This window comes from Liolophura sinensis, chromosome 8 (assembly GCF_032854445.1).
Source record: "Liolophura sinensis isolate JHLJ2023 chromosome 8, CUHK_Ljap_v2, whole genome shotgun sequence".
Classification (NCBI taxonomy): domain Eukaryota; kingdom Metazoa; phylum Mollusca; class Polyplacophora; order Chitonida; family Chitonidae; genus Liolophura; species Liolophura sinensis.
In genome coordinates this window covers 10562390-10575068 of record NC_088302.1, presented here as the reverse complement: position 1 = coordinate 10575068, position 12679 = coordinate 10562390, and the positions used below count along the sequence as shown (strand labels likewise).

The window sequence follows — 12679 nt, the reverse complement described above, 5'->3', positions numbered from 1 at the left end:
TTAAGATTATGGAGATTCCTCACTCTCATTGTTCCTTGATTGATCTGATGACAGTAAAGGCTCCACACCACTCATCAAGGCATTTAGTGGAGTCTTACCGTCTTTGTAGACCATAAATTTGTCTTCTACCAATATCATACGGCATGTAAATCTGTATGTTATATGTGGAAAAGTTTTTCTGTATAAAACTTGGTGATTGTCTGTGGTTTACCTCTGGCGCTTATATGTAGGTTTCCTCTACCCATAAAGCTGACTGCCACCATTCATTGAAGAATTCTTGAGTATAGTATTAAATGACAATCATATAAATAAATGTTAACTAGTTATACAATTTTAGCTAGCTACATCCACTTCTCAGAAATTTACATTGGCCCAAACTCTGACCAAATTCCTACATATATATGCAGTAGTAAGTAGAGTAAGTCGTTCTCTTCATCCTTCCATCCGCTGTATAAATCCCTTAACGGCTTTGCCCAGACTTACATAGGACCCGTATTAGTGTCTGTGAACCCATTCAAGCAGCTGCCCATCTACGGAGACAAGGAGATCGAGCTGTACCAAGGAGCTGTAAGTAACAGTGCTTTTTACAGGAAGTTTTCAGAAGACACCAAGGTTGACTTTGAAAGCTGCATGTATGACTTAAAACGGAAGACAACCCTAGACCAAATGAATATATGCATCTATAAAGTATCACGTAGAAAGTTCAAATGCAAACCTTATAATTTTTGTGATGTTGCATAGCTGAAATATCGCAATTCAAAGTAAGCAAAATTGTGCACAATGAGAAATCGAAAGTGCTGCCGTGTTATCAATTTTTAACCAGTCAGGCATGGGTGTTTCCTCCTTTTTTCCAAAATAAATAAGGTTAAATTATCTTTTGTCTTTTCTTTTAGTGCTTGTGATTAGCATATTGTTTACATGTACATGGAAATATACAGGAATAAATATTTTAACATGTTATTGTGAGCTGTTAAAGTGGATGTTCAAAAATGCAATATCACTGGCTAACTAATTCAGGTTGTTTGAAGTTGTCTGCTTTTCTGCTTCATAACTTTAAGGATAATCTCAGATGGAATATCATTGGCTTACTAATTTGGATTGTTTCAGCTTATTATCTCTTCCCTACCCCATAGCTTTAAGGATGATTTCGCTGGCTAACTAAATCAGATTGTTTGATATTATCATTCCTGCCCTACTGCTTTAAGGATGATCCCAAATGCAGTATGATTGATCAACTAATTCAGATTGTTTGATCTGACCATCCCTTCCCTACTCCATGGCTGTAAGGATGATCTGAAATGCAACATAGTGGGCTAACTAATTCAAATTCATTGATCTTATCATTCCTGCCCTACTGCTTTAAGGATGATCCCAAATGCAGTGTGATTGGTTAACTAATTCAGATTGTTTGATCTGACAATCCCTTCCTTACTCCATGGCTGTAAGGATGATCTGAAATACAACATAGTGGGCTAACTAAATCAGATTGTTTGATATTATCATTCCTGCCCTACTGCTTTAAGGATGATCCCAAATGCAGTGTGATTGGTCAACTAATTCAGATTGTTTGATCTGACCATCCCTTCCTTACTCCATGGCTGTAAGGATGATCTGAAATGCACCATAGTGGGCTAACTAAATCAGATTGTTTGATATTATCATTCCTGCCCTACTGCTTTAAGGATGATCCCAAATGCAGTGTGATTGGTCAACTAATTCAGATTGTTTGATCTGACCATCCCTTCCTTACTCCATGGCTGTAAGGATGATCTGAAATGCACCATAGTGGGCTAACTAAATCAGATTGTTTGATATTATCATTCCTGCCCTACTGCTTTAAGGATGATACCAAATGCAGTGTGATTGGTTAACTAATTCAGATTGTTTGATCTGACCATCCCTTCCGTACTCCATGGCTGTAAGGATGATCTGAAATGCAATATAGTGGGCTAACTAATTCAGATTGTTTGATCTTATCATTCCTGCCCTACTGCTTTAAGGATGATCCTAAATGCAGTATGATTGATCAACTAATTCAGATTGTTTGATCTGACCATCCGTTCCTTACTCCATGGCTGTAAGGATGATCTGAAATGCAACATAGTGGGCTAACTAATTCAGATTCATTGATCTTATCATTCCTGCCCTACTGCTTTAAGGATGATACCAAATGCAGTGTGATTGGTTAACTAATTCAGATTGTTTGATCTGACCATCCCTTCCTTACTCCATGGCTGTAAGGATGATCTGAAATGCAACATAGTGGGCTAACTAATTCAGATTGTTTGATCTTATCATTCCTGCCCTACTGCTTTAAGGATGATACCAAATGCAGTGTGATTGGTTAACTAATTCAGATTGTTTGATCTGACCATCCCTTCCGTACTCCATGGCTGTAAGGATGATCTGAAATGCAACATAGTGGGCTAACTAATTCAAATTCATTGATCTTATCATTCCTGCCCTACTGCTTTAAGGATGATACCAAATGCAGTGTGATTGGTTAACTAATTCAGATTGTTTGATCTGACCATCCCTTCCTTACTCCATGGCTGTAAGGATGATCTGAAATGCACCATAGTGGGCTAACTAATTCAGATTGTTTGATCTTATCATTCCTGCCCTACTGCTTTAAGGATGATACCAAATGCAGTGTGATTGGTTAACTAATTCAGATTGTTTGATCTGACCATTCGTTCCTTACTCCATGGCTGTAAGGATGATCTGAAATGCACCATAGTGGGCTAACTAAATCAGATTGTTTGATATTATCATTCCTGCCCTACTGCTTTAAGGATGATCCCAAATGCAGTGTGATTGGTTAACTAATTCAGATTGTTTGATCTGACCATCCCTTCCTTACTCCATGGCTGTAAGGATGATCTGAAATGCACCATAGTGGGCTAACTAAATCAGATTGTTTGATATTATCGTTCCTGCCCTACTGCTTTAAGGATGATACCAAATGCAGTGTGATTGGTTAACTAATTCAGATTGTTTGATCTGACCATCCCTTCCTTACTCCATGGCTGTAAGGATGATCTGAAATGCAACATAGTGGGCTAACTAAATCAGATTGTTTGATCTTATCGTTCCTGCCCTACTGCTTTAAGGATGATCCTAAATGCAGTATGATTGATCAACTAATTCAGATTGTTTGATCTGACCATCCCTTCCTTACTCCATGGCTGTAAGGATGATCTGAAATGCAACATAGTGGGCTAACTAATTCAAATTCATTGATCTTATCATTCCTGCCCTACTGCTTTAAGGATGATACCAAATGCAGTGTGATTGGTTAACTAATTCAGATTGTTTGATCTGACCATCCGTTCCTTACTCCATGGCTGTAAGGATGATCTGAAATGCAACATAGTGGGCTAACTAAATCAGATTGTTTGATCTTATCGTTCCTGCCCTACTGCTTTAAGGATGATACCAAATGCAATATAACGGACTGACGGATCATAATTCAGATTAGTTGAGGTTATTGATCCTTCCTGCGGTAGCTTGATGTCATGGTATACCTTATTTTCTCCAGGCCCAGTATGAAAACCCACCGCATGTGTATGCCCTGTCAGATGATATGTACAGAAACATGCTCATTGAAATGGAAAAGCAATGTGTCATCATCAGGTAATTAGGTTAATTAGTTAATGCTGGAATTAAATCTTGGAATTGTACTTCGAGGAAAATGATCTTTTTGTATATTGGAAGTTTATAGTTCATTGCAAGAACTAATGTAAGGCCTCTTTTAAACACTGATGGTCTTTCTGTTTATAATTTCTATGTACATGAACTATCATACAAAATTTGTTTAACTTTTACACATGAGTTATTTGTTTTTTATTTTTGTCTATCAGTGGAGAAAGTGGAGCAGGTAAAACTGTTGCTGCCAAATTCATAATGGGGTATATAGCCAAGATATCTGGAGGCGGCCCCACTGTGCAGGTAGGGAGGATCTGTTAGAAGTGAACTGCAAAGGTTTTGGCCTGAAACTGAAGTTATTAGAGTAAATACACGTTGATGATTGTATTACATTTGTGTATCATTTTGTATATGTATATGCATTGTGTAACTTAATGTTGGCCAGAATGAACTGTACGGTCTGTAATCCTTGCTCTAAATGCCACGGCGTTTTGCCCTTGGATTTTGTTGTGTTTTTGCAAGCAACAACGGTGGACACTAGCAATTACCTCACAATGTTTTAGAAATAAAGAGAGATAAATGATGGACATTTGCAATGTAACATTACACTGGATAATTGGAAATATTTACATGAAATATATTTAATGAATTCTTTCACAAGCTTACAATATACAATAACAGGAGCAGACTTCATTGGAGTTTACATTTAAGACTGCAATACATGCATCTTTAACAGGAGATATCGAAACTTGATTTGTCATGTATTTCTTGGTTTGTCAAGGTCTTACAGCTCAAACAAATAGTCAGATTCTGACAGTTACTTGTTTCATTTAATCCTCATATATTTTCTTAAATACAATCAGATTTATGCATTTGCCTTGAATACAATAAGATTTTTTCCTTTTCCTGGATACTGACAGATTTATATATGTGTCTCATATATAATAAATTTATACCTTAGTTTGTACATTTACATGTGTGAGTGTGTAAATACAGGTGTGATCGGTGGAAGTGACAGATTATTCAAATGTGAATCGACCTCGCAGCCCTGTTGTTCACACGTGGCATGATGGAAGTGTGACCTCATATATTTTCTATTGAGTTCTAATGCTAAAATGATCATTGATATGTCTTTTTTTTTCACACCTGTGATCAAGAATTCATTTCATACTGAAGTTGATTGATTGATACTTGTTAAAAATGCACATGCACTTGAAGGAGGTGACCTACATGTACTATACACACTGATTCTTCAACCTTTTCAGCCTCTGAATCAGGTTTTTTTTCCAGTGAAATTTCTCCGTACAGTTATTATGAGGCTAACATAATTTTCTTTGTGTCAGTTAAGATGCAAGCTTTATAAAACTGTGCAAATTATTTCTCTATACTCAGTAGCCCTCTCAGGATGTTTAAAAATATTGGTTGGGAAGGCGATTGAAAAGGTTGAAGAATTAGGGCAGGCAACATTATTGATTGCTCAACTTTTTTGTTTTTCTCTGATGTACAAGGCATTTAGATTTCAGCCTGTTCTACATACAGGTAGTTAATGGTAGCCTTGAGTAATCCCACACCGTTATGGGTTTTTGTATTCTGTTATAGAGGGTGAAGGACATCATACTGGAGTCTAACCCATTGTTAGAAGCATTTGGCAATGCTAAAACAGTCCGCAACAACAACTCCAGCAGATTTGTGAGTAATTGGATATGTATACTGTACACGTATGCAAATTTACCTGCGTTACATGCATAATTTGTGCAGATGTTGAAATGTTTGTTTTGAATTTTGGAGAGGTGCATGCACCTAAAGTTTAGCTTTGTCTCAAGTGACAATTTTGACTTGATTCTGACTGTTTTGTGAAGTTTGGATTAATTTCTCATCTGCAAACTTTAAGTGTTTACATCAAAAGTATCATTTTAAGTTTCTATATGTGTTGATCAAAGCATGTCATGCCAGTCATGGATGTACATGTAGGAATTAACTGATGTTAACACGTACCTGTACAAATGGATGTTATGATGATACTTGAATACACAGCTGTTTACAATTGTCTGAAATGTAGACATGCAGCATAAGCTATGCTTTATTCACTGCACAAGTGTTTCGTGTGTTACTGTTAACTGCTTGTAAACCACATTTAGTGGGGAACTACACGTACTTTGTTTATAGCCAACAGTGTGTATTGTGTCTACTAATGTGTAGTGGCTGAGTTGGTTAGCATGCTAGGCGCCACGTAATGACCCAGGAGCATCTCACCAATGCAGTCGCTTTGAGTTCAAGTCCAGCTCATGCTGGCTTCCTCTCCGGCCATACGTTGGAAGGCCTCCCAGCAACCTGCGGATGGTTGTGGGTTTCTCCCACCATAATGCTGGCCGCCGTCGTATGAGTGAAATATTTTTGAGTATGGCGTCAAAACACCAAAGCAAATAAACAAATAATTAAATAGTAATGTGTAGAACATCAATGTTGTTACGTTTTTATTTCTGTAAATGCATGTTTCCTTTTAGGGAAAATATGTTGAAATCCAGTTCAGTAGAGGTGGAGAACCTATTGGAGGGCAGATCTCAAACTTCTTACTAGAAAAGGTAACATATAATCCAGATATGAATAAATCTTCACCAGGCACTGTAAAGGTTTGTCAGAATTACGACAGCCAGCTTCAATTTCAAGTCTGGTCATGCTTATAAAATCTCCTTGTTTTTTATACACATTTTACTTGTTCTAAATGCCTGTTCCCACATGGATGTACATTTCATACATTTTGTATGTAACATGGTCATGTAGCCCAAAGAGACTTAAAGAATAAGTACTTAAGTTGGCCTACTTTACAGTTGATTTTTAACTGTCCGTAATAATTATGGATGTTGTAACAAAGGATTTTGTTTTGACTTCCAGTCCCGTGTTGTGAGCCAGAATCCAAATGAAAGAAGTTTCCATATATTTTATCAGCTATGTGCTGGAGCAGATGCCACAATGAAAGGTATGACACCTGCTGGCTATAGGATTTCTGCTTTGTTTATTTGTGTTTTTGTTTTGTGTGTGTGTTTTTGTGTGTGCATTTTTTGCCCCTCATCCAGAATTGTACTTGGGATGTTTTCTTAGTCGCTTCATAGCTGGTAACCAGGTTTACCAGACTTGTACCACAAGTACACTTAGGCATCGGAAAAACCCTAGACATTTTCTGTTATCTTTCTTAAAAATTGTCAAGGTCATTTAAAATATATTTTGTAACAGGCTGTAAACAGATATCTCTTAAAAAATTATATATTTCTTTACCTTGTACCATATGTGCACCTTTTCATGTAGAGGAACTTTCTTGTTTTCAATTGACCTTGGCATATCTTTAGAGAATGGTGGTCCTCTGTCTTCATTACTGTTGTAAGTACAATATGGCATCGGCATGGCCGATGAGGATTTAATGCAATGCAGGGTATTTTATGATCTTTACCAGTTCCCTTGCCATTTGAATTTTCACTTGTATTTTGTGGTCTTTCTGGTTTTTGGCAGTTTGAAATATGATAAAATCCATGTAAAAATTTGAGATGTTTTGAAATCATATTTGTGGATTTTCTCTCCCGTCCACCTTACATTTCACTGAAATGAATTGAGGTGAAATTGTGAACTTTAGATATAGCAAATATTTAGAATATAATTTAGGGGATATGTACACTTTTGTAAGCAGTGGTTTGGGTGGTGAGTTGTTTAAAGACACAAAATGGCTGCCCTATGAATAAGACAATCCAGGTTGTAATTACAGTGTTTATTTCTGTTATTTATTCTGTATTTCTAGAGCTTCCTGTTGATCAGGGAGTACTTTTGTACTTCTCTCTTTGATTTTTCCATGTTTTTTTGTGAAACTTTCTAGTAGTTACCTGTAGAATAATCAACACATGGAAGTTTTAACTAAAAGGACAATGTCTATTGAATTGTAGAAAACATGGGCATAACCAACCCAGAATACTACAACTACATCAATCAGAGTGGGACTTTCAAAGTGGACGGCACAGATGATGCCAAGGAATTCAACGACACAATGGTAGGTGGAAAGGTGTCTTGACATACTAGTATCCTTACTTTTATTGTGTTAAATTCTTCAATCTTATGAGAGCATCTGGTACAAAATGTATTTGATGAACCAGTTATCGGAAAAGAATGGGGAAATCAATAAATACAACTATTTTTTTATTTTATTTGCTATGCCATGAATGTCATTGGGATATATCTGGAAAACATTTCAATTTAGCATTGTGTCTATATATTAATCAATCAGTCATCAGTCAGTCAATCAATCAATCAATCATTCAGTCAGATCAATATGTTGTTTTTTCATGCAGCATGCCATGAATGTGATTGGGATAAGTCAGGGGGACCAGGAGGACATCCTCAGTATTGTGTCAGGTGTGCTTCACCTGGGCTCTGTCAGCTTCGTGGAGAGTGGCAACTACGCTGCTGTATCTAATGAGCAATGTAAGTACACAACGATGATGCTTACAATACCAGTATGTCTCGCATGTTTTCACCTGCTCTAATCATTTTCAATTTAGGGCATTGCGTTAGCATACAGCTCATATGAATAAAGCACATCTGTTTATGAAGAAATGATAAGATGGTCATTGTAAACAAGGAACGTATGTCCTAAAATAAAAGTAGAGTTTGGCATAGATTTTATTGTAGATGAGAGCTACGTGTAGAAATCTGAACTAGTTATTTATTTTAACATGCACATATTTCATGCCTTTGGCTACCAAGAAGAAGCACTGTGTTATTTATGCCATTTTTGTTGGCAGTATGAACAGGACTCTCTCTGTCCTTGTTTTACAGAGAACATTTGTTCATGAGACAAATGTGACACAGCTTCAGAATTAATGTTTTTGTGAAGTGAGAAAACTAAGTCGATCACATCTGTTTATGTGTAATGTGTTAAACGTCATATTTAGAAGTAGATTGGAGATATCTGAAAGAGCTTGTTGTGGGATTGCTGGCTTTTTTTTCATTCACAGTCTTGGACTTTCCTGCCTACCTGTTTTCAATTGATGCGGGTTTGTTAAAGACAAAGCTGACGAGCCGTGTGATGGACAGCAAATGGGGAGGAAAACAGGAAAGCATCAATGTGACGCTAAATGTGGAACAGGCAGTGTACACCCGCGATGCCCTGGCTAAAGCACTCTACACTCGTGTCTTCGATTTCCTAGTTCAGGTGAGATTTAGGTCATCTTGAATACATCCTTTGTTCAGCATAACCCAGCCAAAAAAATACATTGAGATGTCATGGACTTCTTCTTTGGGTTTGGAGGGTTGGTTGGGTGACGTCAAAGAAACATATTTTTAATGACAGCATCGGGTTTGCTTGGGATTGAAACAGTCATGTTTAGCTAATGGGCAGATTAACATGCTGCATGTATTACATAATCTACTCATTTGCACATTTACGAAACAGCTCTGCACATTGATTTTTATACCTGTATGTTGTATGTTATTTAGGCAATCAACAAGGCTATGAGAACAGATGGAGCCCCAGTCAGTATTGGAATCCTGGACATTTACGGATTTGAAATCTTCTCGAAGAACGGCTTTGAACAGTTCTGTATTAACTATGTCAATGAGAAACTCCAGCAGATATTTATTGAGTTGACGCTCAAAGCAGAACAGGTGTGTATCATAACAATTGATCAGGTGATACGGTGTTGTTGCCCCCAGGGATTTCTACATGGGAATCTTCATGGTAATAGACACCATGTTACAGTGAGGCCTAGTGTTGTCCCCCCATGTGTCTGTCAGTTAATGTTTTACCACTTTATTTAAAGAACTGTACCTTCAAAAACTTACAGAGTTTGCGCTTCTTGTTTCAACCACAAGAACGGAAGCCTTGATCTTGGCTTTTTTCAGCTTCAAAATTTACACGTCAACACTTTTGTCCATACATCGACACTGTATTTGGTACATCTACACTGTGTTTGAGAAAGATTCTTTGGTTTTTGATCATTAAATCTAAGACTGATAGTGTGTCCTGTTTTCTCTGAGCCAGAATGGTGGGATGTTTTATAGGTATAAGAAACCGGAGTGTCCGGGGTAAACCACAAACCTTACTGATAAACTTTTCCATATGTTACATACAGATTTGCACACCATATTAATGGAACACAAATGTTCAGCTTGAGGGGAATGTCAGCATCACACTATTTTCAGAGAATTTTTACCTGCATTTAGTCTGTTTTGTGCTTGTAGGAGGAATATGTGAAGGAAGGGATCAAATGGACGCCTATAGATTACTTCAACAACAAGATAGTCTGTGATCTAATAGAGAGTAAAAGCCCACCCGGGGTAATGTGTGTGCTGGATGATGTCTGTGCCACCATGCACGCCGTCTCTGAGGGGGCAGACCAAAAACTACTTCAGGTAGGCAGAGTGTGGATTGCCAGAGTCAGTAGTCTGTGATACAATAGAGTAAGAGCCCACTCGGGGTAATTTGTGTGGTGGATGATGTCTGTGCCACCATGCACCCCGTCTCTGAGGGGGCAGACCAAAAACTACTTCAGGTGGGCAGAGTGTGGATTACCAGGGTCAGTAGTGTGTTATGTGATAGAGATAGTCATGTGTGTGCAGGATGATGTCTGTGCCAGCATGCACGCCGTGTCTGAGGGGAGGCACACCACAAACTACTTCAGGTGGGCAAAGTGTGGATTACCAGAGTTAGTATTCTGGGATATGATATGGTAAGAGCCTGCCCTGGGTTGTGTATGCTGGACGACATCTGTGCCAGCATGCACGCCGTGTCTGAGGGAGGCACACCACAAACTACTTTAGGTAGGCAGAGTGGGGATTACCACAGTCAGTAGTCTGTGATCTGATAAAGAGAAAGAGCCCACCCGGGGTAATGTGTGTGCTGGATGATGTCTGTGCCAGCATGCACGCCGTCTCTGAGCGGGCAGACCACAAACTTCTTCAGGTAGACGGAGTGTTGATTACTGCTTTTATATTGTCTTTCAATGATGCAATAATATGTATATTAAACAAGCGAGTGAGACTTCACAGACAATGAGAGAAGAGGGATGTTCCAATGTTGATGCAATGTGTGCATTTTGATTACTGTGTAAAAGTGATAAAATTACTGACAGTCCTCTATGCATTGGAACCAATACAAAAATAAATGTTATAGGTGGTACATGTACCGCAAAATGTCCAGCATGACATTTTGTGAGCTCAGACATTAAAAATCTAAGATAAATGTTAAAGGTAGTATCTAAAAACATACTTTATGTATGTAGCTGAAGATTTGCATTCCATACGACCAAATCTGTTATCTTTTAATCAATTACCTGTGTTATTTAACACCTAACCTGTTTCGTTTGTGTTGTCAGAAACTCAATAGTGCTGTGGGAACTCATCAGCACTTCAGTGGTTCTAACATAGGCTTTGTCGTCCATCACTATGCAGGAAAGGTAAGCCACGGTGGACCTTGTGAGGTGCTTAACAAAAGGGTTCACTGGTGATGGTGGAGAAATTAATGCAGTTTTCATAGTGCATGGAATCGTGGCATATTGGAGTGGTATTTATTGCTTCTTATAAACATTCTAAAAAAAACCTGTTAAATTAGACACAGAAGAATTGATGTGAAGAATTATTCTTATGTCATGTTGTACTGTTATGATGGAAACATAAGTCTAAATTGACATTTATAAACATTATGTCCAAATGCCTCACCTGCAATACAGGCAACAGTATTGTGATACTGAAGTCATTTCAGTGATTTGACAAAGTGTGTAATTTTCGTTGTGTAACATTGTTGCAGGTGTGCTATGATGCAGATGGGTTCTGTGATCGTAACAGAGATGTTCTATTTAATGATCTCATACAGTTAATGCAAAACTTCTCAAAAGTAAGTCCCATTTTTTTTCACTAAAATGAAAAAGAGTCTCACTCAAATGAACAAGAGTTTCACTAATATCAAAAAACACATCCTTTGTGTACAGGATTTTTAGGTCATTGGGTCATTACGTTTATGGGTTTTGACACACCTAACTCCTCCTTATTATGACTGAAAAATTGTTTAGTACACCTACCTAATGACTCCTCGGCGTCATATGGACAAGCATTCGTACATACATACTTGTTCAGCATTCAAAAGGACAACTCTTTGAAGTTACATGTGATCATCAGAAAGGTTGTATTTACAGTTTTGTGCATATATTTGTGGAAACATTGAGAAACTAGTTACTTATTATCCACCTTTTCCCTTACAGTAACTTTATACGGGCGCTGTTCCCGGAGGATGTCAGTAGTGCAATAAAGGGTCGACAACTGCCAGTAGTAAGATCAAGGTAAACTGCCTGGCCATTGTGGCTTCAGATTAATGATTTACATTTATATTCAGGATAAAACTACGTGGTCATTCACTCAATGTTGAGAGCCCAAACTGAAAATGACGACTTCAAATTGAGCCTAGGTCGTCACTAACCTGACTGAATCATCTAAATGTAATATCACATATTTGGTTGTTTTGTGTTTGTCGCACTTCCATGTTTTGTAATGGCTCTAAATAGAGATTAACACATCCCCCCCCTCCCTTGGACTCATTTTGAATGACCAAAATTTTTGTCAAGGTCATAACTAACATCAAATGCTGCTGTCTGCCTTGCACTATTTGTGAAAGCAAAATGTGTAAAGTAAAAGAAGGGATCCCTAACAAACTTACCATAGTTGAGAGGATGGGTGGAGTTACTTCTGCAGAGTGATCTAAGATCAGCCATCTTACATTCAGTCATCTATTCTTTATTAGACATATATTCTTGTCATTATCGGAACATTAAAGTAGATAAATTGCATCCATAGTTGCCTTCAAACATGTGAAAATGGTCAAAGAAATAAGGTAGCTGTGTATGAGGTCAGTTTAATTACAGTGTTAAGTGCAGCTGAACTGCACATGTTAACTTCTGACAATAACCTGGTATATGATAGTCTTAGTGGAATTATATACTCTTTGCTATGGGATCAGCCACATGCAATCTTGTACTATGTGTTCAAACATACATTTGTT

General features: G+C 37.7%; 1 protein-coding gene across 1 annotated transcript in view; it reads left to right on the top strand.

Annotated features, from left to right (window-relative positions):
• Positions 1-12679, top strand: part of LOC135474092 (unconventional myosin-Ie-like) — a 50866-nt gene that overhangs the window by 17407 nt on the left and 20780 nt on the right. The window contains 15 exon segments of the mRNA XM_064754094.1: positions 478-567; positions 3542-3636; positions 3864-3951; positions 5248-5337; positions 6153-6230; positions 6541-6625; positions 7578-7681; positions 7980-8112; positions 8646-8842; positions 9127-9294; positions 9871-10041; positions 11004-11084; positions 11435-11513; positions 11879-11938; positions 11941-11963. Coding sequence (XP_064610164.1) covers positions 478-567; positions 3542-3636; positions 3864-3951; positions 5248-5337; positions 6153-6230; positions 6541-6625; positions 7578-7681; positions 7980-8112; positions 8646-8842; positions 9127-9294; positions 9871-10041; positions 11004-11084; positions 11435-11513; positions 11879-11938; positions 11941-11963 — 1542 coding nt within the window.